Source organism: Pleuronectes platessa, chromosome 18 (genome assembly GCF_947347685.1).
Source record: "Pleuronectes platessa chromosome 18, fPlePla1.1, whole genome shotgun sequence".
In the NCBI taxonomy this organism is placed as follows: domain Eukaryota; kingdom Metazoa; phylum Chordata; class Actinopteri; order Pleuronectiformes; family Pleuronectidae; genus Pleuronectes; species Pleuronectes platessa.
Genome location: NC_070643.1, coordinates 16,557,741 through 16,582,792, shown reverse-complemented (window position 1 = coordinate 16,582,792; position 25,052 = coordinate 16,557,741). Strand labels below are relative to the sequence as shown.

Below are 25,052 nucleotides of genomic sequence, written 5' to 3'. Positions count from 1 at the left end.
GTGTCTGACCTTATGGCATAAGCAGACTAAACAAATCCCCTAATATAATGAAAGAACCACACACTATTGGATGGGTAAAGCCTCATTTATAAAAAAAATATTTTGATAGATTTAGTTCTTTAATAAAAACTGCATTTGTTAAAGAAATTAGCCAAAATTGTGGGTGTATTTGGTTCCTTATGGGACGATTGCCCCCAAAAAAATGTGAGGATGCAGGTGGACACTGTTGTTCATTTCAAATCTTTGTCTTAAAACGTTTCTTCAGCTGTTGTAAAGAGCAGAAACTATTATTATATATATACTGGCTCTAATGAATTTATAATTTCTGGTCTCTACAGTTTATTTTTTCTAAAACACTTGAGGTAACTTAGGAGTCACAGTTGTAAGGATGGGGGGGATCCCGGATCAGTCTATTCTCTGGCTCTTACGTGACGAGGCGTTTACCCACAATTCTCTGCGCCAGGATTACGTGTTGGGGATGTTGTGGTGAACCACAGACTGGGTAGCAGCACTTCATATCCACAGCAGCTGTCAGGTGAGCAGTCACATGTGGACTTCAGCTGCCCGGTGACCAACACGAAGTAAGTCCCGACCATCGCGTGTCTTGTTTCCGTGTGCGCTTCAGAAATCAGGAGGAGAAGCTAGCTAGCGCTGTAACCTGAAGTTACTAAACTGTGTCGTAGTTAGCCTGTCAGCTAACAGAAGCGTTTCCCTGCGTCACCCTCAGCTGGATCGAAGATGTGTTGAGTTGGGCTTGTCTGTAAAGACAGATGTTAGGCTACCGGAAGCAGAGTGTAGTCAAGCCACATTGTAACGCTGATTAATTATTTATATATTCATTCGTGTAGGGACAAGTGCATAGTTGCTATAAACGTCTCCCTACACAAATGAGCTACGTAACATACAAACCTACACTAATATTGTACACCCGTCCCCTTACGAGTTTTTAAAAAGCTCTTAAATGCATAATATACACAACTTTCCTGAATTGAATATATAAATTGTTTTTATGTGCATGTGTAAAAAGCATCAACACATGCATATGCTAAATATTATGTCCAAAAAGTTGCAATTGTACAGGATTTTTCTATTAAATGCCTTGATAAACAAAGTTCATTTTCAGATTCAGTGCTAATAATGAATTTAGCCTATTAAAGTTATCAATATTTCTGGGAGTATATGGACCCACTCCCGTTGTAAATATAAAGTATTTCAATGTAAAGGGCCCATTCTAGGATAAAGAAATCAACAATTTGTCCAATTTAGATGATCACACACTAATGAAAACATCGATAGGATTATTTTATATTCAATTACTGCCGATAGATCCCCTATACCTCAATCTTACACACTGAACCTTTAAATAATTAATGTAAAGTGGAACAAACCAGGGCAGTGGTTGACTTAATTCAAACATTTCAATCTTTTTTGTTGTGCGATATTTGTTTTGTATCCCCAGATACATGAATTGAGTCCCCTCTCATATAATGACGTAACTTGTCATCAATTCTATTTGCTGTTGATTTGGAAATTACAAGATGCACAAAATAGCAGGCCAGTCAGCTGTGCACTGTTGCGAAATCCCACCAGCTCCACTTCCTGATATGGAACTTGCACTTCTGTCCCTCTCCCCACTTACAATGTGTGCATGACTGAGGAGACGGAAAATCCAGCATTGGTCAGCATTTAGCAGGATGGCGTGTTCTTTGTCCTATAAAACGTTGCAGGGTTGAAAGTAGACTCTCACACCCTTTCTGCCTGTTGAACCCTCAGCTCCTCCTGTCGCTGGCAAAGATGGCTCATCTCAAAACGCTTTTCAAGTATGTGGACGAACACCAGGATCTGTATGTGCAGGTAAGCTCATTCTGAAGGAAGTTTTGACAATAGTTTAATGCAAGATTAACGTTTGATGTGTAACGCTTACAGTCCACTTTTCATTGGACTGATAAGAAGTATCTCCCAACTAGCTCTCGTAACTCGATGCCGTTCTGTTGTGTTTGTCTTTGTTAATGCAGATCAAAGTAGCTTTGCTCATTCATTTTGAGTGCGCTTGGGTTAGATGTGTGAGCCAAATGTGATAAAAGTTGAGGTAGTGGACCTCAGCACATCCCATTAGTGACATTTTAACAGTAGCTGCAGTTAAAGTTAATGGAAACCGAAGCTTTATCCCAAACCTTACGTATATATGAATGTTTTTAATTTCCTAGCGTCTTGCCGATTGGGTGGCAGTCCAGAGTGTGTCTGCTTGGCCAGAGAAGCGTGGGGAGATCAAGAAGATGATGGAAATGGCCGCCAAGGACATCGAGAGACTGGGGGGCACAGTGGAGATGGTGGACATTGGCACACAGAAGGTGAGTGTGTGCTCTGACCTTTTTTATGCTACTTTTGAAACTGGATTCCGAACAGTGTAACTAACAAAATGCATTCTTTCCAGGAACTTAAACCTCTCCACAAAAGTAGCTGTATAATATACCCATTATATTCTACATTTTTTTGACGCAGCTTCCTTCTGGAGAGGAGATCCCCCTTCCTCCTATCGTGCTGGGGCATTTGGGGTCAGACCCTGGTAAGAAGACTGTCTGTATCTACGGCCACCTTGATGTCCAGCCAGCCAGTATTGATGACGGCTGGGACACAGAGCCTTTCACTCTGGTGGAGAAAGATGGTGAGAACAAAACCTTATCAGATAAGTTGGATACAATTTTACCCTGTTAATGTGTTTGTTGGGCATGTAAGAGGAGATGTGTTGTGAATGACTGCAGGGTTTCTTTTCCCACGCGTCCATGTAATGATTTTCATTTTCGGTTTTGCTAACTTTCACTATCAAAACTAAAATAAATTCCCTGCAGACAACCGAGGAGCACTGTTAAGTCAAAGTAGTTTGAATAAGGCATAAAATAAAACTTTTTAACATCACTTTCTCTTACTAATATGATCAAACTTTTTTCTTTTTCAACAGCATTACTGAAATGTAACCTTGAGTTAATTATCCTTTGAGCTTTTATCAGCTTTGGTCTTGTGATCATATCACTGTTTGCATATTTCCAAAGTCCAGCCCAGAGCCATATTCTTAATCATGTCTTATCTGCAGTACTCGCAGATCGAGTTGAACCAGTGCTGTTGTTTTTAAGTAGAATCAGCAATAGGCTCGTCTTTCCAGAGGGCAAAAGGGCTTAAGTGAGATACTAAACGTAGTAAATATATGACACAATGATAGATGTTGTTTAGTATTTTTGTGTATATTTATAATCCATTTTTATTATTTAAGCATAACTGAAGACAAAATTATAACTACCACTTATGCATTGTAAGACTCTACACTGGAATATGAATGCTGCACGAGAATAAAGTGGGAGTTGTGCTTATCCTATGCTAAACAACACAAAATGAATCAACTGTATGCTGTTTCTTATAAACCCTGTGATCCAGTGTTTTTGTGTCTGCAAAACAGCTTCCCTTTTAACCCTTTTCCATCCATACAGATATATTATCAAATCACATAAGTCACAAGTTAATTTTTCAATACATATTGAGACAACTTTTCACATCCTTCCTTTTTTTGCTTGCTGGATTTTTGGTTCAACTAACATCAATACCTAAATCATCATGTGTATTGTCTGGTGACAGTCAGCTGATAGAAAGAACAACATCCACTTCCTCTTGTCGGCTTCCTGTCTGTTGAATTCCTTTCTTGCCAACATGTTTCACTTTCTAATCTTCTAACTTTGCTCCCCCTTATAAAATGTGGAAGCGATCTAAAACTTTGTCTGTACATATTGTGTGGGGCTGTGGATATAATAACCCCAAAGAGGTCATTTCCCAGACTGGAATATAATGTTGGAGTAGTAATGGATGGATAGAGAACCTTTCTTCTCTTTCATTCTGTCGGAGGGCACCAGAGAAAGTAAAAACATGTTACCTGAATCAAGTGTTTATCTCAGACTCAGCTCTACGGGACGAGTCTAGATTTGATCTGAACTTACCCTAACTGTATTTGCCACAGGGAGAGAAGAGGTGAACATTGAGACTGACAGTAACACAGACTTTTTTCTGCAAACAAACGCAATCATCAGAATGATTTGAAAGACGTAACAATCTCAAGTAAAGTCGAAACTGAAATGTTCATTGTCTTTACAGGTAAGCTCTTTGGAAGAGGTTCTACTGACGACAAGGGTCCAGTGTTGGCCTGGTTTAACTGCATTGAGGCCTACCAGAAGATCCAGCAGGTAGATACAAACTTGAACATTTAGATCACACTTTAATTCATGATCATATGGTCGGATTAAATGATATTAAAGGTAAAGATATAGCACAGTGCAATTCTGCAGAAATGAATTATCTCAGTGATAAAGTACAGAACTGGTTTGATAATTAGTTGTTGATCACGTCTGACCCGTCATCGGGAAAGTGGTCAAAGGTCTCTAGACGAAATTGTTAATGGTGTTGCACATTTTATCAAAGCAACACTTGCAGGTTGTTTGTTATCTGTTTGTTTGCAGGTTGTTTGTTATCTGTTTGTTATCTGTACTCTTATTATGTGTAGTTTGAGTAGTGTACATATTGTGATCTTTTTTATTTGTGCTTCGGCACTGTTACTTTAATTCTGTTTTCCTTTATTGCTGTAACAAGTGAATTTCCCCATTGTGTGGATAAATAAAGAAATCTAATCTAATCTAATCTAATGATTAATCCAAGTCACATCCCTGAAACGACAAGTGACATGTGACATTGGTTTTATCAAGTAACAAAATTACACAGGATATGCTTAACTTTCACTCAGCAGCTCCAGTCAACAAATCCACTAGCTATTCTATGATCAAAAGATTTAATTGCACAGTTTCAACACTGGAAAGTGGGGCACAATAATTTAAGTTGTATGAACAGCTACAAAGAATTCCATTTACTATAATACTGAGCACAAATTCAATGTCTGCAAATTCTCTTATTTATTATTATCTTTATTGCATTTGTTTTAGCAGAGGCAAAGCGTACAGTATTAATCAAAATACAATATTAAAGTTTAAAAGGTAAAGAGTAAAAATATAAATGATAAAAACTTCACCATACTTTAATAAAATTGATAACATTATTAGATCTGGAGAGAGTGTGAAGGGCGGCTTGGCCGAATCCCCCTCTGGATTCCTACCAGAAGTCTGAATTCTGTTCAAAACTCCAAACTCAGTAACAGTATCCACAGAATGAGATCTGTAATCCACTGCTCCGTTGGCTTCTCTCGTTGATGAGATAGTTGACTTCCCCAAATAGTTAAATCCAAGCTGTAGATATAATCCGTGGATGCGTTCTCTCTAAGAGAGGAGACTACATTCTCTATCTCTTGTCTGCATCTGGGAAGGGCCTTCGCCGGTCAGCATAACGCCAGAGAATGAAGCAACTCTATTTCCCCCAGTTTACCCCTTAAATACCTCTCCCGCTCTCTCCTCCCCTTTTCTGCACTGTTCCCAGGTCCCATCACAGTGATTTAGCAGTTCTGAGAAGTTGAGAGATGTGATAAAACAGTTTATACAATACATACACTGTTTGACCGTTATCGACCCTGCCCCACCCTGCTATCTACTGCACTTCCCTTTTCTCACAGAATAGTTTGTCTTTCTCCAACGACTTTGACACAGGGGCAGAAAGTTAAGGCCCAACATTTTAAGCTCATACGGCCTTGATAGATTTGGCCTTTACCTATTATATTTCATTAATTATCTCTAACAAATTTACTTCTGGTTATATTTCATTGATTTTAACACAGGTTCCGAACTTTTAAATCACACATGTTTTGTTTTCTTATTAGTTACAGTAGTGACTTAACACAGCATGTTATATGCAATATACTATATTTAAAATTTTATTTTCTGATGTATCACATTCTGTAGGGTTAATGACACAACCTATAGATTCTATGGTGGAAAAATAATTTGTGATAACATGCTTGGAAGGACATCAACCCGATGTCACTATAAACAGAAAATTATGTCCTACAAGGAAGTTATTCAACAACTTTTACAACCAATAACATAAGAGATAGAATTAACAGCTAAGTCACATATTGATGATGTAAAGAGAAATTTTAACAGTTAAGTTTATCTCCCCTCATCTTCCAGGAGCTTCCTATCAACATCAAGTTCTGCTTCGAGGGGATGGAGGAGTCCGGATCCGAGGGCCTAGATGAGCTAGTGCTATCTCGGAAAGATACCTTCTTAAAAGACGTGGACTACGTCTGCATCTCTGACAACTACTGGCTGGGCAAGACCAAACCCTGCATCACCTATGGTCTGAGAGGAATCTGCTACTTCTTCATTGAGGTGGAGTCAGATTGATGCAATGTTTTAACTTTAAAAAAAACATCCATTAAACTGTGGTCCTACAAAATGTAATGATGCAGCAGAACATCTGTGATTCTGCATTCTGCGAAATTGCGTTTGTATGCAGCACATCACTATAACTGTTTATTCTTATCTTTCAAGGTGAATTGCTGTGAGAAGGACCTGCACTCGGGGGTGTTTGGCGGCTCTGTTCATGAGGCTATGACCGACCTTATTACACTTATGGGCAAGTGAAGCTGATTATTGAATTATAACCTCATTAACCCATTTGAGTGCGATATTAGAAGCAATCTCGGATCATAAACGAACGCCTCTCTGAACGGTAGCAGTTTTAATCTCTTGCTTGTCACATGTTAAACAGGCTCCCTGGTCAACCGGAAGGGAGAGATTTTGGTTCCTGGGATGAGCGACGACGTGGCCCCTCTGACGGAAGATGAGACAAAGCTGTATGAGAAAATAGAGTTTGATTTGGATGAGTACTGCAAAGATGTTGGAGTTAAACATCTGCTGCATGAGACAAAGGCAAGGAAATTATTTTTCTCTTCTGCACAGTGAGGCACTTCACTGAGGCCATTTTCCTTGTTGTACTGCTGTGGTCCAGGTTGCAGGTCATAGAAACTGATAAACTATTATCAGAGCTGCCAACTCTCACGCTTCCGCCGTGTGACACACGCTTTTGCATGTTTTCACACGCACTCACGCCACACATCCAATTTCTCACGCCAAAAAAAACCTGGATCTTTTAAGTGAAGCGCATGACTAAATCTATTTTAACTTGTTGACGAGACGAGACGAAAATGTTGGTGGTTGACTAAGTCACGATCATTTTTTAAAACATCATCGTATCAGGCCGTCATGAAGTACCAGGAGCGGGCGAGTGTGTGTGTGTGTGTGTGTGTGTGTGTGTGCCCCAGATAGCGCACCGGTCCCGAGGCTCCGCCCCCCGCCCCGCGCACTCGCTCAGAGACACAAGACCAGAGCTCCTTCACGTGAAGGAGCTGGTCACTGACTCACCGGCTGCTCAGTGGAAACAGTGAAAACACGGAGTTTCTCTGGTCTCAGCTGATCAGAGCTCAGCGTCTTGATCAGAGCAGAAGCTGCAGTTGGTTTCTACCGAGCTGCAGTTTCTGTGTCCGCCTCCAGCCTGACCTGCTCTCACTTTTCGTTTAAATATTTCGCCAACTAAAATATATATTTTTAAGCTATTAGGCTGCAGCTATATGTTTTTATTTATTTAAAAATAGGGTACTTCTTATTTCATACATTTTCCACAAATACGGGGAGGACTCAAATAACCCTACAAAGGTCTGTGTTTAATTTATTTCAAAGTAGGCCGACACTTGCCTGTGTATTTTCTTCTCTTCATAAGCGTTTGGTTTTTCCTTTGTTGTAACAGGTAAAAATATCAATCAAATGTCAACAGTTTTCTTTATTGTTGTTCGATAATTTCATAAATGCAACAAACCATAGTTTAGTATAGTATAACTTTATATAAAACTTTATTAGCTTTGTTATCAAATATGTTTTGCGGCTCCAGACAAATTTTATTTTGGGGAAGAGGGTCCATTGTGTTGCTTAAAAAGGCTACTGTTTAAGCACTTTATTTGTTGCACTTTTTTGTCTGATGGAAAGTGTGGTGGGAGGCGAACATAAATCATTAACTGCTCTTAAGAATACAATTATTTAAAATATAGGTTAGGTTTCAGTTCAGAATTAGTTGAAAACCATTGTAATCAAAATGTCAATCAACCTACCTTGGTCAAATCTTAAACAAAGGTCTATTAATTAGGCTATATTGTGGTCATTGAGGCACAACAATAGTTTTCTGGTTGAATGTTCAGCTCAAGGCTAGAAGGCCCTACAAGTCATGATCAGAGGAACATGAATCAGAAGAAGTTCAGGTATTGCACATCTTTAGCATACCACCCAAAAATCCACTAGAATGCAGGAAACAACATCTACTTAAACCAACATTTCCTGGGGGTGGACCTTCAGCTATGTCTTTGCGTCACAGAATGTAACCAATGTTGTCCATCTCCAGTCGGCCGCTCCTATCAACGACTTCGGGCCCCAAAGGCCACCAGAATGCAGCGAACAACATGGATACAACGCCAAATTCCAACAATTCCCTGATATTTGAGCCACCAACGTGTGTGGCTGTGTGCGCGGCAAAATGTTGGTCACCCCCGACAAAATCTCACTCCAAGGTTTTTTGAAAAGTTGGCAGCTCTGTATTATAAAGTCACTGCTACCTGACTGATCAGCTGCTGAAAAGACAAAGGATAGACCTGTTTAATCTGTTCACTTCCTGGCTGGAATAAATTCAAGTGCAGTTATATTTCAGAGTATAAATATCGTACTGATCACCATCAATCACGAATGTTAGCTACGAATTGGTTGAATGCTAATCGTAGCTAATATGGCTATCAAATATGTTGTTTAACTTGCAAGCCGGATCCCTGAAGTACAACCGTGACGCTGTTTATTATTCTATTATTTTTCCCTGCAGGAGAAAATCCTAATGCACCGCTGGAGGTACCCATCTCTCTCTCTTCATGGGATCGAGGGGGCTTTCTCTGAAGCAGGTGCCAAGACTGTTATCCCCCGCACGGTCATTGGCAAGTTCTCAATCCGACTCGTCCCTGACATGGACCCCACAGTTGTGGAGAAGAAGGTAGACCATGAAATTGAATGGTGGTGTCTAAAACTAACTCAGAAATTGTGCCAGTAAAACATAGAATGCTAACGTTGGTGTTGTTTGGCCTTTTGATTAAACATATATGGATGTATGCCTTTATTGGTTTCGCTGATATTCTTTCCTTTTATTTTCAAGGTTATCGACCATCTGAAGAAGACATTTGCTGAAACAGGATCCCCAAACAAACTCAATGTATATATGGGTCATGGAGCCAAGGCCTGGGTCTCTGACTTCAACCACCCTCACTACATGGCTGGTCGAAAAGCCATGAAGACAGGTACAAAGACGTAGTCACCAGAAATTTTGATGGAAGTCTTATGGCCCAGGAGGGATTTTCATTTGACTGGATTAGTATTCTAACTCTCATATCATCCTCCCTGCTATGCCGTAGTCTTTGGTGTGGAGCCGGACCTGACCCGCGAGGGTGGAAGCATCCCCGTCACCCTGACCTTCCAGGAGGCCACAGGGCGTAACGTCATGCTGCTTCCGGTTGGATCCTCCGATGATGGAGCTCACTCCCAGAATGAGAAACTCAACAGGTATCACAGTGCAGTTTAGTTTACTTTCACACCCACACCTCTCCAGCTAAGAAAAGCTCACTGGAAAATAAATGGTAATGATCAGGCCAAAGAAAACATTATGTAAGGCGTGTTTTTACTAAGTTGTTGTTATGATGTTCCACCCAAGTTAGAGAAAAATGTGTCTGTTCTATTGCAGCTTGTATTAAACAACTATTCACTGTCTAAACAAGCTCATCACTAATTTATATTTCACTTTCAGATCCAACTACATTCAGGGAACCAAGATGCTGGGTGCATACTTCCATGAGGTCTCTCAGCTGGAATGAAGTCACGTCTCATCATGAAAATGTAAAAGAATGTCCATTCTCACTATCAGAGCTGTAAAACTTGGTGGTATGATTTACCTTCCACAGTTTACGTTTTGTACACACTGCCTCCTTATAATAAAAGTGTTTCTTTGTTACTGTTGTCTTGTTTCTTTATCACCTCGATAGGGTTTTCCTTAAATGATTAACCTCAACTACCTTCTCACAATAATGTCACAGGATTTAGTCTCAGGTTAAAAAAGGAGAAGATGTGCACACACACGTTACCAGTGAGTGAAGTGCTGTCTGGTTTGAATTGCGAAAACGTGAATGATGCAAATGAGTTGCAGCGTTTTACTTTCTAACGTTCAAAGTTTTATGGAGGAATGAATCAGATGCGGTAGCTGATGAAAGGCTGAGGCGGAATGAAACTGGGAGATGGAAAACAAGAGGAGGATTCGTGATCGACAGCCGCTGATGATCGGTGCTACAGCTTTGAAGTGGAGAAAAAATAACAATTTGAATTATTCGCACTTCCGTCAACAGCTTGAGAGGTCACGGGGAGCGGCTCCTGAGGGAGTGGAACCAGAATGATGAGACGAGGAGGCGACTTGTTAGAATGAGACGTTAATGGCGGCACTCGTATGTATCATGACCAGACAAACAAAAAAGTCGATATGTGCAATTTGAAGAACGTAACAGGGAGACTGCTATTTTGCATTTAGTTGCCATTTTGGCCATATTCCACATTTTTACTTTGAGCTACTTGTACCAGGGCCTACATCAGATCCACTTCAAATTGAGATGAGTGTCATAACAACAAGATGGAGATACAAACTAACTCAAGGATCATCATAAAGAAATACCATTGTATATTTGACAGTACAATTGTACATTGATCTACATTAATGTTTGTCTTCATTCAAGTTCTATACATGTTATTGTATTGTACTGCTGTTCTCTTTCTTTTATGTTATTTATTATAAGATGTATGATTATAATGATTATAATATAATAATCTGCCCCCCCCCCCCCCCTCCCGAAATCCATATCGCTCAGGCTGTAGTACATACAAGATTAAACAGTATGGAATGTACTCTAGTAGAGTATGTAATGCACTATGGTACAAGTACTGTGGTATCTAACTATATAATATACCATAGTGTGAACCATAATGTGCACCATAGTATTGTTAAAAGCTAGGGTGGAATTCGTGTGCATTATAAATAGTATAAAGCGGGTTTTTTCTCCAAACAAAAACATGCACCATCAGAATAATTTCTCTTTCCCCTTTAATTTGTGAACTTCAAGCAGAAAGAGCATTGTGGGATTTCTCTGCAGCCTGTCCCTTTAATAAAGGAGGCGAGAGGACTTGACACCGACTTTTTTGTGTACCGATTAAAAAATGATAAATAACGGAAACATCCATAGTTGTCATCAGATTTTAAATCAGCTCTGGCGTCTTCATATCGAGCAGTCTGTGGTGAAATCAAACAATCAACAATCACGGTTTGTCAATGAAGTGCGTGTTTTTTGGGGTGAGATCGGGGGATGAACGAAAGGACATGGCAACACGACTTGTGACGACACCGGCGCGGGAAGATCGTAAACATCACAAAGCGGAAGTGGCTGCTCACTGAATTTTCCGGCGCTTATTATGAATTAAAAAGCGGGTCTGTTGATGGCGCTGTGAATTTATTATTTATTATTAGAGAGAAAAGAAGCTGCGTTAAGTCACAGCTTCTAACACATTAATGTCTACGATGTAAAAACAACAACAACACGAACAGGGACCTTGTTAGCCTTCGTGTTGATGCAGCTGCCGCCTGAAGCCTCAGATTCTACAGGAACGTGTTCAAACACAAGGGAGAGGTTAAAGCTGTCAGGAGATTTCACATCCAGCCCGGAGACAGCATGGGTCGTTACAACGAGCTGAAGCTGCTGTTGAAGAACTGGGAGCAGGAGTTCGTCCAGCAGCACCAGAGGAAACCCAACAAGGTGATTTCCAGTATATATACATGTGTGTAATATGAGTGTATTCACATATAAACATGTCTCTGCTCAGCTGCAGATAGTGTCAGGGACTGTCTTCCTCTGCCCGTGACAGTAAAGCACTGGGCCTCCACTCCAGTGGTTTTCAATACGATTTAGAATCTGACTTGTCTTAGTTTGATCAAATCAAATAGACTTCATTGACCCAATGGGGACATTTGTCTCGGGTCAAAGTGCTTCAGCAGCTGGAGAACAGTACATTAGGACATATAGTGTAAAGACCCAGAATAATAAAACAGCAGAATAAAAGTGAGCTAAAAACACGTATACTAAACTAACTAAATAAAACTGGTTTTAAAACCCCAAAACAGTGTGCCAGACAAAGAGCAAAGGTCATTGAGATACATGCTCATACTCCAGATGTTTCCTTATTGAGTTGTGGGATGGACGTTGGTTTTGGCTCTGTAACGTCTGCCTGAAGGTAGCCGGTCAAATTCAGACAACAGAAGTTTTAGTTTAAAAAAATCGGCGAATTTGTAAATTTGTAGAACTTCATGAAATTACACTTTTACCTACAGCAGTACAATTAAAGTACAACACCATATTGAAATGATGGCTTAAAATATACAATTGAACAATAAAATGTAACTAGAAACAAAGCATACAATGTTAATAATAGAAAAACTACGGAAGCATATTTACATTCAAATGAATTTCTTGGGGAACAATAATCAAACATGAATTTCAAAACCTCTGTTTTTCAGGAGGATGTTGATCAATCTCCAGAAGAGACCAGGAGTGAGTGCTGACCTTACATTTGCATTATAACATTTATTTTCCTTGAACCTTGCATGTCATTCAACTGCTGCTTAAATCATCTGTTCAGAGACCGAAGTTAATCATTCTCTGTGTGTGAGTGTGTTTTCAGAGCTGTATAAAGAATATCGCGATTTGAAACTAGCCAAAGAGAACAGCGGTGGTGATGCAGCCGGCGAACGCAATGAACAGTGTAAAACTACAGCTGAGGTTAGTGCAAAGAGTATTTGTGTCACTTATTATTTTGTATGAATGTATATAAAGTGAAAAAGTCATCCATTAATATAAAGACATTAGAGATCTGCCCCGTGCAGAATTTAAACTAGAACTGTTTAGTTGGCAGAAGTTATACTATGAAATATTGTCTAATTTGTTTACTGTTATGGTTTGTGTGTCGTCTGTTGATTCAGAAGTCCGACTGCTGGGGTGCTCATCTGAATCGCAGTATGATGCCCGTGTCTAGTCCCAAACTGACATCTGAGGACCGGGATAATCTCATGGCCTCGTCCCAATATTATGGGCTAAAGCTTAAACAGAACCTGGCTGAACTCAGTAAGGTAAGACACACAACAACACCACAAGATTTGCGGAACCAAAATAGAGATTAAATGTTCATGGCAACAGTAAATTTAGCTTTAGTACCAATGTAATGATTTCCTGTTGTTATTCCAGGAGAAACCCGTCTCTCTGAGGAGATCGGTCCTTCCTGGTCGAATTCCTCTGAACTTATTAAAGAGTCGACAGAGTGGTGCGACCAGCAGCCCTGTTGCTGCTGCTGCTGTCACTGACAAGGCAAAATTCACTGACCCTGACTCCAGCCCCTTTTCACCGAGGTAATGCAATTAAAGTATTTCAATGGAATCCCGATATTATCACTGCATTAATTAAAGACGTGTAACCAAATAAGGAGTGCATTGCAATTTGGTCTTTAAATAATCATGATTTGTATTATTGTATATTTTTATATATTGTAATACTATAGTTGTATTTTTGATTATAAGTGTAAATTTGACCTATGTGTTAATAATAATTATTATACCAATATTTTATTCTTATTTTACAAAATGGAGATTTTTAAACAGCTGATGAAATAGTTTAAGTCTACCATATTGTAAATTGCAGAATTTCCGGAATTCTCCATCCCAGCTATTACACCATATTCCATATTATTGTATTTCCTTTTTCATTTTAACAGAACAGCCTGTAAACCAGTTTTGTGTGAATCCTTCTTTGTTCACAGAAGAGTAAAGACTTGCCTGGGGTCTCTGGCGTCAAAGATCCAACAATCAGAGGAAACCGAGGAGCTGTTTACACCTTTTGAACTTGTTAAAGAGTTTAGTGATGAACCTTCAGATGCAGCTAGTAGTGGTAGTATTACTAAAATAGGTAATATAAGTAGTAGGGTTAGTACCAGCACAGTACTTAGCTCACAAAATCAAAATGGCTCTAGTCCCCGTCCCTCTTCAGCCAGATCTTCTGTCTTGTCGTTGTCTCCTCCACATCACAAAGAAACCTCCGGAGAAGGCTTTAGAACACCAGGAAAGTTAAACGACAGTATTGGAGCTTCAGTCAAAGGATCTATTTCTGAAACATTAGTAACTCCACGTCGCCAGTTTCTTGGAGGTTTCAGAGGAGGAATGGCAGCTAACGGCCCCGAAGGAAGGCCCTCTCCTGTCAGCAGGCTGAGTTCTGTCAACACCAAGTGGCTGGAGAGGTGTCAGGTGTTTGGGGAGATTGGGGCAGAGGAGAGGCCTGCAGCGGGCAACCAGGAGGTACAGGCAGAGAGGAAAGAAGAGAGGGAACCACAAGGAGAAATGCAAGGAGGTGAAATAGTAGATAAAGGAGAAATAGCTGCAGAGGGAGAAAGAGGAGAGGAGACAGCCCCAGGAAGAGATGAAGGCATTAAGAGCAATAATGGTGATGAAATAGGTGATGATGTTGTTCCAAAAGCTGCTCGACAACCCGCCAAAAAAGGCAAAGGAGGAGAGGAAGAAAAAAAGACAAAGAAAAGAGATGAGGAAATGCAAAGAGAGCCGACACCACCTCCAACACTAGAGGATGAGGGTGAGACTAGTCCCAAGGCCAAAGGTACGAAGAAGAGAGGGAGGAAGAGGCAGAGAGAGGGAGACGACACAGAGGGAGGAGTGAAAAAGAAGAGGAGTGTGAAAAAGAAAGAGGAGAGCTCTGATTTGAACCCCAGCCCATCTCGAGAAGGAGGGAAAAAAAGGAGAACCAAGAAAAAGGTAGAGGAAGATGGAGAGGAGGAAGAGAAACCAATCAAGGAACCCCAAAAAGTAAGGAGCTAAATGAATGTTTATCATTGAGCATATTGTCGTGTCATATGATTTTTGTACTAATTCATTAAATGGTAATAATTATATGGGGTCTTTTTCTCATCAAGGCGCCCCAGGAGAACTTGATGGGGGAAATAGATGAGGAATTTCTGACCAAGAGAATGTGTCAGAGTCAGCCTGTGAAACCCAAGTAAGATCACACATGACCACGTGCTGCAAAATGGTGATGCAGCATGATTATCTGCAGCCTGTAGAAAAATGATTTTTGTTTTACTTTGACAGAGGCGTGAAAGGTGGAGAGGGTAACTTTGTGAAGATAAACCTGAAGAAGAAATCTCATGTCAAAGGTTACGCACTCAGAGGGCTCGGTCTACGCAAGCAGGTACATTTTGTACAAGTGTTTTTGTGTGTGTGTGCGTAAGATATTGTGTTTTCGTGGGGTCATGAATCTGTGGTGTATGTTTCAGATGTCCATGCAGAAGTTCCAGCTGAAAGGTGAACGTTTCGGTGGAGGTGCAGGGTTTGGCAGAGGAGGGAGAGGAGGAGGGAGAGGAGGCTTTAGAGGGGGGAGAGGAGGGGGGTTCAGTCGCCAGACCGACACCTGCTACAAGTGCAACGGGACTGGACACTGGGCCATGGACTGCAAAGGACCAGGTAACAGGGAACGTTCACACATGACAACTTACCACTAAAATCTAGACCACGGTTCACATTTGTTAACATTTGATCCGGTTGGTTTCACATTGCAATTTAGCGAGCACACGAAAGAACTTAGCGTGATTTACCCATGTCCTGTCCTCATCACCTACGTGAACTGACGAACATTAAATACCTCTGAACTCTGTTGTGTAGCTGCCCCCCCTCCTATTCCAGTGGACGATGCAGTTGCAGAGGAACCGTTTGAACTTCCAACTCTGGAGGAGGTGGCCAGGGCGACTGGAACCCTGCGACCTCAGCCACTTGGTACGTCCTGAACTTTGCTTCGTCTATATAAATACTTTATACAGTTTGTCTGGTTTTGTTGTTTTCTTAACATAAATGTGTGCAGGCAGGTATGGATTTATTTATAAATCCATATAACTACTTTATCCAAACTTTTGAAAAACACTGCTACAAACAGAAGACATTTTATTCCCGATATCATACACACTTTTGTTTTTGTTATGTTTGTGTGAATCCTGGTGTGTGTGTGTGTTGCAGGGTCCCCCCCTAGTGTCAATGAGGACCAACAGCACCAGGACAGTGAAGCGGATCCTAAGCATAAAGAGGACGTGTTGTTGGAAGTGATCCGTCCTGATTATGAGCGGCCTGTTGCTCCGCCACCGATGGAACCGCTCTATCCCCTCACAGAGGATGGAAAAGTTCAGGGTAAACACACATTAATCCTCCATATTAGGTTACATGGTAAATAGAAACAAAGTGATTTTCTCAAAAGTTAACTCTGTCTGTGTACATGTCTTAAGCGACACCTGCTGATGTGCATGCTGCTCTGAAAGAACTCGGCTATGAGTCGTTCAGACCAGGACAGGAGGAGGCCATCATGAGGATCCTGTCAGGTACAACTCACACAACACAGACCGGCTCTGTTTATAGTTTATCTGTGTACCTATCACCTGTATTCATGTTTTTCTCTCTCTTCTCTGTGTCTTTAGGTCTCTCTACCCTGGTAGTGTTGTCAACAGGAATGGGTAAATCGTTGTGCTATCAGCTTCCAGCGTACCTCTACGCTCAGAGGTCAAAATCCATCACCCTGGTCATCTCACCTCTCGTCTCACTCATGGATGATCAGGTAAGAAATATACTTTTTTTTAATTCACAGATTGGAGCAAATCTAATCCCTTATTTTAAACAGTGATGCAGTTGACACTCACTTCATGTGTGTTTCCAGGTGTCTGGTCTGCCCGCCAGTCTGAAGGCCGCCTGTATCCACTCCAACATGTCCATGAAACAGAGGGAAGCTGCCATAGAAAAGGTAACACACATAAGGAACCTCCACAGTTGAGTAGCAAGTTTACTGTTATCTCCTTTTCATCTCTTCCTCTTCTTCTCAATTGTGTATGAAGATTCTTGATAAACTCACAAACTGGTCTTAATAGAAGGTCTAAGCCAGTACATTGACATCTAGTGTTATTCTCTTTTCAGTACAGTGTAGTTGTGAGTGTCAATCACTGTCGTTAATGTCAAATCCTCACAAGATGAAGTTCGCCCAGTTGTCATCCACGTTGTTTGATATGCAGTTTTTTGACAGTACAGTAAAGCTGTGTGAAATCTTGGCCTGAGTGTGAACCCTCATACATTCTTCTCTGTTTCTCCAGGTGAAGTCCGGCCAGGTGTGTTTGTTGCTCCTCTCACCGGAGGCTCTGGTTGGTGGAGGTCGTTCAGGTACAGGGTGTCTACCCTCTGCTCAGGAGCTCCCTCCTGTGGCCTTCGCCTGTATAGACGAGGCTCACTGTGTCTCTGAGTGGTCACACAACTTCCGACCGTGTTACCTGAGGCTGTGCAAGGTGGGTGCGTGTTGGTGTGTGTTTGTTTGTGTGTGTGTGTTTGTGTTTACTAGACTGCAGGTTAGCCCATATTCCATGTTTTAGACCAGCTTCAGTTAATTTAATGGTAAAACAACATCTGAATATTACAATAGAATGCACTAAAGTATTTAAACGTACATGTGATTACAATAATATTATTTCAAGTTAGTCACCAAATTAAGGTAGAGAGTTTTCAAGAAAATATTCCAGCACACCTGTATGGGAACATTTCTGATTGATTTATATTCTTATTACTTTATCCCTGCACTTGTGTGATGAGCGTCATAGGCAGGTTTGTGATTTTTGTATATTTTCAGGTACTAAGGGAGCGTTTGGGAGTGCAGTGCTTGCTGGGACTCACTGCCACGGCCACTCAATCTACTGCTGTGGACATCGCTATGCATCTGGACATCACCGATCCGGAGGGTATCGCAGTCCGATCTGCAGCAGTGCCCAACAACCTGTATCTGTCTGTGTCCATGGATAGAGACAAGGATCAGGTAGGATGATTTACATTTTGGCCAAGGACTCCATCTTCCCACTTGTGTCTGTTTATGTATTTAATTTGTTAACTCTTCTTGTTCCTCTTTTCTTTATTTGTTTTTGAAGTCTTTAGTGGCCTTGTTGAAAGGCGACCGCTTTGGTTGTCTGGACTCCATCATCGTCTACTGCACCAGGAGAGAGGAGACTGCTCGTGTGTCTGCGCTGCTCAGGACCTGCCTGCAGGGGGTGCTGCTGAAAGAAAACAAACAAAGCAGCAGCAGCCAGACACAAACCAACCCTGCAGCACAGAGGAAGAAAGACCTTGGTAAGAGCCATTCGTATTTGTCATTAAAACCAAGTGAGAATAATGTTTGAGTAAAGGTTTAGGATAGAGATTAATAACATCAGCCAAAAACATAATTTAATCCATTTAAAATCTGTTACCGTCTCTTGTTTTTCGTCTGTATTCAGCAAGGAAGAAGATACGAAAGCCGCTGAAGTGGCAGGCCGAGACGTACCACGCCGGCCTGTCAGCCTCTGAGCGCCGTCGTGTCCAGAACAACTTCATGTGCGGGGAGCTTAGACTGGTGGTGGCCACTGTTGCTTTTGGCATGGGCCTCGATAAATCTGATGTTCGTGGTATCATCCACTACAACATGCCAAAGGTGGGTTGTTTCCGAATCAGTGGCTCTTCAAACTTTGTTGCTAAAAACTAAAATAGAGCGTAGATAGAGAGATTTTAAATGGTGCTTGTCACAAACTTGGAAAATAACCAAAAGCTATAAAATCAACTAGTTTCCATTTCCAATAAAAACCTGAATTCTGGAACAGCTACCGAACTCATTGTTTTCTAGACAGTTAGTTTGCTTTACCTTTTAACAGTTTACTCCATTAATACAGAATTTTGTTTTCCATGTCACGTCTACATCAACATTCCCTGACTGGTGCTTGCTTTTCCAGAGCTTTGAGAGCTACGTGCAGGAGATTGGGAGGGCAGGGAGAGACGGAGAACCGGCCCACTGTCACCTCTTCCTGGACCCTGAGGTGAGAATTCAATAATTCAGTTAGGAAGGAGTCTCTTAATCTTCTGTCTTTTTATTCACTTACGTATAAATCAATTCACTGATTCGCCTGTGTGTTTTTGTGAAGGGTGGAGACCTCCATGAGCTCCGTCGTCACATCTATGCGGACACAGTGGACCACTACACAGTGAAGAGGCTGGTCCAGAAAGTGTTCCCTCCATGTAAATGTAAACAGATACACCAGAAACAACAGGCGCTCATCAAGGTAACTCCCACTTTTACATGTACGTGTGTGTGTTTGTGGTCTACATGCTTTTCCAATAAGTGTTAAATCCATTCAACTGAAACTTTCTGTAAAGTAACATGGTGCGTCTCTCTGACTGTGTAGGACATTGATGACTCAGATCTGTTGGAGATGATGGATGTGTGTGATCAGGAGATCAGCGTGAACCCTCCTACTCAGCAGGACGTAGAAGACACAGACAAACCAAAACCTGCTGCTGCACAGGTTCATTCAATTTAATGTTTTCTCTTTGTTTTTCACCATTTCAGCCCCAATAAAAGACAATAACATGGCTGAAACTGAAGTTAACATTTTGATCACAAGACCTTGTTTTCACTTTAAGGAGACGTCACAACCCGGTCCGTTACCAATCCAGGAAGACGGAGATGAAGGAAAGGAAAAGGAGGAGCGCCAAGAGGAGCAGGCAGTAAAAGATGAGGGAGCTGATGGTTTGTGTGTGGAGGGGAAGGCAGCCGGCGATGGGCTGAAAGACGACCGAGGAGAGACCAGGGATTGGCCCCGAGAGCGAGTGTGTCACACGCACGAGAGAGCGATTCCCATCCAAGAGACTGTGGAGGCTCTGGACATCACAGAGGAAGGTGAGTAGAAACACACAAGAGTATTTACATGAAGCAAAGGTCAATCCAAACAAAAAATAAATAGTATAATCGAGAGTAGGACAGAGTATTAATGTATTAGTTTTTATTTATTTATATAAAAATAAGATAAACAACTGAGAGGACAAGCACAAGATAAGTCCTAAGAAGTGGAGTAAATCCTAATTGTTGAAGCTGTCTCTCTCTCTCTCGCTCTCTCTGTGTGTGTGTGTGTCAGGTGTGGAAACTCTGCTCTGTTATCTGGAGCTGCATCCTCAGCGCTTCGTGGAACTCCTCCACCCCACCCTGTCTGTGTGTAAAGTCAGCTGCTATGATGGACCGAGACACCTCCAGAAAATCACAAAAATGTATGAAATGCTAAGAGATTCTGTTGCACTAGATTGCACAGTGTGAAAAATTGGTTGAAATCAGGTCAGCTTGAATTTACTTCTCTTTATTTCTTCTCCACAGCTGTCCTCCGGTCGCGGTGGTTCTGGCCAGAAGGCGGATGGCGGGCCAGAGAGTGGAGTCATGTGATCAGCTGGAGTTTGACGTGGTGGAGGTTGCGGACACTATGGGATGGCAGCTTCCTGTTGTGAAGAGGGGACTCAGGCAGCTGCAGTGGAGCACCAGCAAGGGTGCGTTTTTGAACTATTAAAAAATATTCACATATTTTTCCTGCAGAGTTTCATCATAAATGTTTGTTTTACAGCTGGAGGGCGTAGCGGCATCCACGTGGAGTTCTCCTCTCCGTCCTTCTACTTCCGCTCCTTCGGCGACCTGAGCGACGAGGAGATGGACAGAGTTTGTCAGTTCCTCTATAATCGAGTGCAGGACCAAGAGACGACGCAGCTCTACCAGCTGACTGCCTGTTTTAAGGCCTTCAAGAGGTAAACACTGTTTTTACGATTACTTAAACCTTAAAATAATTAAAAAAAATTAAAATCTTTTAATGGGATGTTGGTGCTGGCAGTTGTCTTGGATGGTTACAGTTTTATTCGGTTCTTTGACTGATATTTTCTAATCTGTTTTAATTTAGTAAATCCCACCTATCTATCACTTAGGTACCTTGATTGATTTCTGTGTGTTTCTGTGTGTGTGTGCACTTTGTTGCAGTGTTGCCTTTAAGAGCGTCATGTCCTGTGTGGATGATTTGGATGCAGAACGCAGTCTGAAGCTGAAAAGCCTCCTCTCTGAATACTTTGAAAAGCGGCGAGACAGAGAGCACACGCTCAAAACACTGGAGATCGATGAGCTCGACAAATACAAAGTAAAAACACACAGGACCGACATATCCGCCGTATGAGCTGAATTTGTGTCCTAGATGCTCTGAGTGTTCTGGTTTACCTGTTGATTTGTCTTTGTAGCTGTTGGACTGGGAAAATCAGATCCGAGCAGACATCAGAAGTTTCCTCAACAACCGGAGCGACGAGAAGTTTTCTGGAAGAGCTGTAGCCAGAATCCTCCATGGCATAGGTGAGAGCACAGGGACATGTACTTCTGACATAAACCGGGATTCACACTAACTTTTCCACAAGTAGCGCTGGTGCTAACAACTTTCTCAGTTGGCTGCACATTTACCTGATTTTGTTTCACCTTGTTATGAAATTGGTGAATGTTGAATTTTTCCCCATTGAGCGAATGCTCTCATTTAACCATTGGAAAGCAGACCACCGGTTTAACCCTACCTGATCCAAGGAATCAACCACAGGAACTCTGGACCTCTAGAGGGCGCTATAGGACTAATGGAAAATAATTGACATTGACATTTTTATAGTATAATTGAGCTCTGATTAGAGGATATTGAAAAAATAAACTGGGTCCAAAGATTATATCGTCTCATTATGAAAACATTTATTTACAAAATGACGATACACAACCACCTTCACACACGCCCACTGGTTTCCCTATCAATCCGTCCCATACACACACAAACTCAGTCGCTCTGTCTCACCTGGTGCAGACTTTCCCAAACTTCACTGTCCATTCTTAACTGTTAACACGTTAAACTAAGAAGGTTTGGTCACATCTCCACTGGCCTTTACCACGTCTCAGAGGATTAAACAGGCTGAATGACCGGATTATGAAACTGAAGACAACTCCCTGAAATATCACTACAATCCACTTATTTATTACCACCTTCTAAAATATACAAATATTTACGTTTGTGCAACTTTTTGAGGATCTGTGTAGAATGAGGAAGAATTCATTCAGGTCTTTAACAGCTTTTTTGGTTTATTTTATGGCAAACCGAAGGCGTGCAGGTATGCGTGAAAAAAAAATAGAAGCTCATTGTAATGTAACATTGTGTCATGAAGGTTGAAAAGGACCAACAAAGTTAACCTTGCCCTTATCTCCCTGGATTGTCAGTAAGGATGAGTCAGGGGTAACCAATCCACAATTCCTGCCCAGTTGTGCATTACCTGTGAATGAGGATTTATACCTAAAGTAACGACTTCACACTTACTTGAGCTGAACTCTGTTTCTCAGGCAGTCCGTGCTATCCTGCCATGACCTACGGCCGAGACAGACGTTACTGGAGGAAGTACATTCAGTTCGACTTCAACCAGCTCATCAGACTGGCCATTCAGGAAATCATACAGTTCAAGTAACTGACCAGAAATGGACAGAAATGCATACTGAGAATGCAAAAACACAGACGTGCACTTTCACACAGCTTTGTTTTGGATCAATTCTACCATAAAACACCTGGACACCATCTTGATGGATCATTTAACTCCTGCTGTTTTCTGTGTTTTTGTACACACGTACAAGTTTTTCTGTGTGATTTGTAATTAAATAAAATATATTTTTCTAGCTTGGTCGTGCTGTGACATTCATTTAAAAATATGTCAGGAAAATCTCTTTAGGAACCTGGTAGGCAGAGAAGGAGTTTATTTAGTTTAGTTCTAATCTAAAAACTTAAATCCTCAGAGAAGGGAAACATCCTGACCTAGATTTGAACTGATATGAGGAAGTAAAAAATAGAAGAGCGAAAACAAAGTGAGATTTGTCCTCCCACCACTTCTCTGTGTCAATATTACTGTTGACTCAAGAAGTAAGACACATTCCATAAGAATACTAATATTGACTTGTATTGACAGGAATAATTTATGACACTTGCTTGATAAAATAAAAAAAGTCTCTTATGACGAGTCCCTCTCTAAAGTCAGTTTAAGGATTTTCCTTTGTCTAAGCTTTTGTTCAACAGTTTCTCCACTGCAGCAGCAGACATGGACCTTGTGAGTCATAAACTTTAACAATACGAGGTTTATTTCTCTCATGTTGCTGTAAAGGCCCGTGTAGTGAAAGTAAGGCACATCTGTTTATGACAGTTAAGTTAGGACTGCTTGACCTGATCTAGAAAGGGTTTAGACCTATTGGGAAATGACTTTTCATGCCGAGATAAGAAGATCGGCACCTCTGTGATGTTTGCATGTTATATATATATAAAGACACAGCCAGAAGCCGCTTAGCCTAGTTTAGGACAAAGTATGGAAACAAGGGGGGGGGCTTAGACTAAGCTAACTGTCTCCTGGCCGCGGCTTCATGTTCACTGCACAGACATGGGGGTGGAATTTCTCATGTGACTCTCAACCGGCAAATGAAACACCTTCATCGCAACATTTGGGATTGAAACCAGCAGTGCTGCTGCGTGGCTGAGGCGGCAGCCGGACCAGCTCTCCTTACTGTGGACTCTGGGTTTTACATATCTGCTTTGACTCTGACATAATGTCATAAAATATCAAGAAATCTGTCCAGTGAGGACAAAGGTGTCGTCTTTCCAGAATTTATAAACATATGTGGAGGAGTTCATTTGAACCAGGGTGCCAGCAGGTCTTTTTTAAAACATGAATGACAACAGCAATGTTAAAAATCTGTGAGGGTTTATGGCCGACACTATAAATCGGCTTATTTACTTTCGTGGGATAATATAAATATCTCTGAGGGTGAACGGGGGGGGGGGCTATTGACTTTCCCTGAACCGTTAACGAAAGAAGGTCAGTGACGGTGATCGATGTGCAAACAGCCACTCCCGGGGAATGTTTATTATTGAACAAGCCTGAGCCTTTAGAAGAATAGATTTGGTCTAAATGTGAAGTTTCAGCTGACCTTCATTCTTCTTTTTTATTTTGTTCATGAACAGATCAACCGCATTGTATTTGAAAAGTTGTTCACAGTGTGAATTACAAATGAAAAAGTCTTAATTCTCTTGAGCAGGAATCTTTCACAAGTTATTCGTCATTCCTTCTTTATCATCTAATGACCCCACACATTAACCTAATGACCCCTGGCAGGGACCCCGCCCCTAGGTTGTAAACCACTGCAGTAGAGGGTGTAATTTCTTTCAAAGCATAAACTTGTCAAACGATTTTTTATCAACATGAAAAATGGCAATTTTCTCATGTGGTGGTACACGCTCTTTACAGCTGTTCATCTTTTAGTGGCTGGTGATGAGCGTGACTGACAACAGGCTGTCATGATGTAAACTGTACATTTTCTCTTGTAGATATGTGGCAGGGAGAGGGAGGGATAACTTATTCTAACCTTATTTATTACAGTTCCTGGAAGATAAACTAGGACTAATTGCAACCGTATCAGATACCTGAACTCGAGACTTGTCGTCACCCATTACAACATGCAGACGTCTAAATGTGGGATATGACCAGTATAACAAGTATAACCAGCCCTACTGTAACACTGTGACACCTGGATGTCCATTACACATTCACTCCTCTTAATAACAGTCATTCAGTCTAACCACTCATTCTTCGACTGTCGTCTTTAAGGCTTCACCACTATTTACTGTACACGTGTTCCCAAAAATGATCATTTGCACTTCAGACGTTACAGTAACATGAGCAGTCAGCATTTACATTTCATGCATTAAGTGGCTCTTTTTGTTTATGGCTCCTCTCATCTTTCTGTGTCACTGGATTACTGCTTCATAAACATCTTTATGAAGTCGTAAAAGTTCCCATCCGGCTTTCCACAGATAGGGCAGGGAAGTCTCTCTTGTCTGGGTCTATCAGCAGCCCTACTGTAAAAGGTGTATCATCCAGTCTAATGTATAAGGCGCTCAAAGGTCCAGTTCTAGACGTGACTCTAAAGTTTAATATAATAAAACCTGCATGAGACTCAGAGCTCATTGAACCTCTTGAAATGTGCTGTAGAGGGCTGATGA

The 25,052-nt window shown here is 41.3% G+C and overlaps 2 protein-coding genes across 3 annotated transcripts; both read left to right on the top strand.

The window, feature by feature from the left end:
- Positions 1-424: 424 nt before the first annotated feature.
- cndp2 (carnosine dipeptidase 2) lies at positions 425-10,014 on the top strand. 2 transcript variants are annotated; one of them, XM_053447150.1, is made up of 12 exons: positions 425-581; positions 1,774-1,854; positions 2,208-2,351; positions 2,503-2,665; positions 4,138-4,226; positions 6,111-6,311; positions 6,474-6,558; positions 6,694-6,854; positions 8,842-9,006; positions 9,166-9,307; positions 9,422-9,569; positions 9,811-10,014. In XM_053447150.1, the coding sequence occupies exons 2-12, from the start codon at positions 1,795-1,797 to the stop codon at positions 9,875-9,877; spliced, it is 1,425 nt and encodes a 474-aa protein (XP_053303125.1). In that variant the 5' UTR covers positions 425-581; positions 1,774-1,794; the 3' UTR covers positions 9,878-10,014. The 2 variants fall into 2 exon arrangements, with proteins under 2 accessions (XP_053303125.1, XP_053303126.1); XM_053447151.1 differs by lacking the exon at positions 425-581 and having other exon boundaries at positions 1,626-1,854.
- Positions 10,015-11,384: 1,370 nt separating this feature from the next.
- Positions 11,385-22,684, top strand: recql4 (RecQ helicase-like 4). The gene is made up of 28 exons (XM_053446689.1): positions 11,385-11,854; positions 12,613-12,646; positions 12,777-12,874; positions 13,075-13,221; positions 13,337-13,497; positions 13,905-14,958; positions 15,066-15,148; positions 15,241-15,340; positions 15,426-15,612; positions 15,811-15,921; positions 16,159-16,326; positions 16,422-16,514; positions 16,611-16,747; positions 16,847-16,930; positions 17,274-17,462; positions 17,801-17,983; positions 18,093-18,291; positions 18,438-18,631; positions 18,927-19,010; positions 19,116-19,253; positions 19,377-19,496; positions 19,615-19,870; positions 20,106-20,235; positions 20,339-20,505; positions 20,580-20,757; positions 20,984-21,137; positions 21,235-21,343; positions 22,358-22,684. The coding sequence occupies exons 1-28, from the start codon at positions 11,771-11,773 to the stop codon at positions 22,477-22,479; spliced, it is 4,764 nt and encodes a 1,587-aa protein (XP_053302664.1). The 5' UTR covers positions 11,385-11,770; the 3' UTR covers positions 22,480-22,684.
- Positions 22,685-25,052: the final 2,368 nt, after the last annotated feature.

Bases quoted from the DNA above. Each gene is read 5' to 3' on its own strand.
- cndp2 (XM_053447150.1), top strand. From the start codon at position 1,795: ATGGCTCATCTCAAAACGCTTTTCAAGTATGTGGACGAACACCAGGAT. The intron at 2,352-2,502 runs GTGAGTGTGTGC...TTTTTGACGCAG, and splicing joins TGGACATTGGCACACAGAAG to CTTCCTTCTGGAGAGGAGAT. The intron at 9,570-9,810 runs GTATCACAGTGC...TTTCACTTTCAG, and splicing joins CAGAATGAGAAACTCAACAG to ATCCAACTACATTCAGGGAA.
- recql4 (XM_053446689.1), top strand. From the start codon at position 11,771: ATGGGTCGTTACAACGAGCTGAAGCTGCTGTTGAAGAACTGGGAGCAG. The intron at 19,254-19,376 runs GTAACTCCCACT...CTGACTGTGTAG, and splicing joins AACAACAGGCGCTCATCAAG to GACATTGATGACTCAGATCT. The intron at 19,497-19,614 runs GTTCATTCAATT...TTTCACTTTAAG, and splicing joins CAAAACCTGCTGCTGCACAG to GAGACGTCACAACCCGGTCC.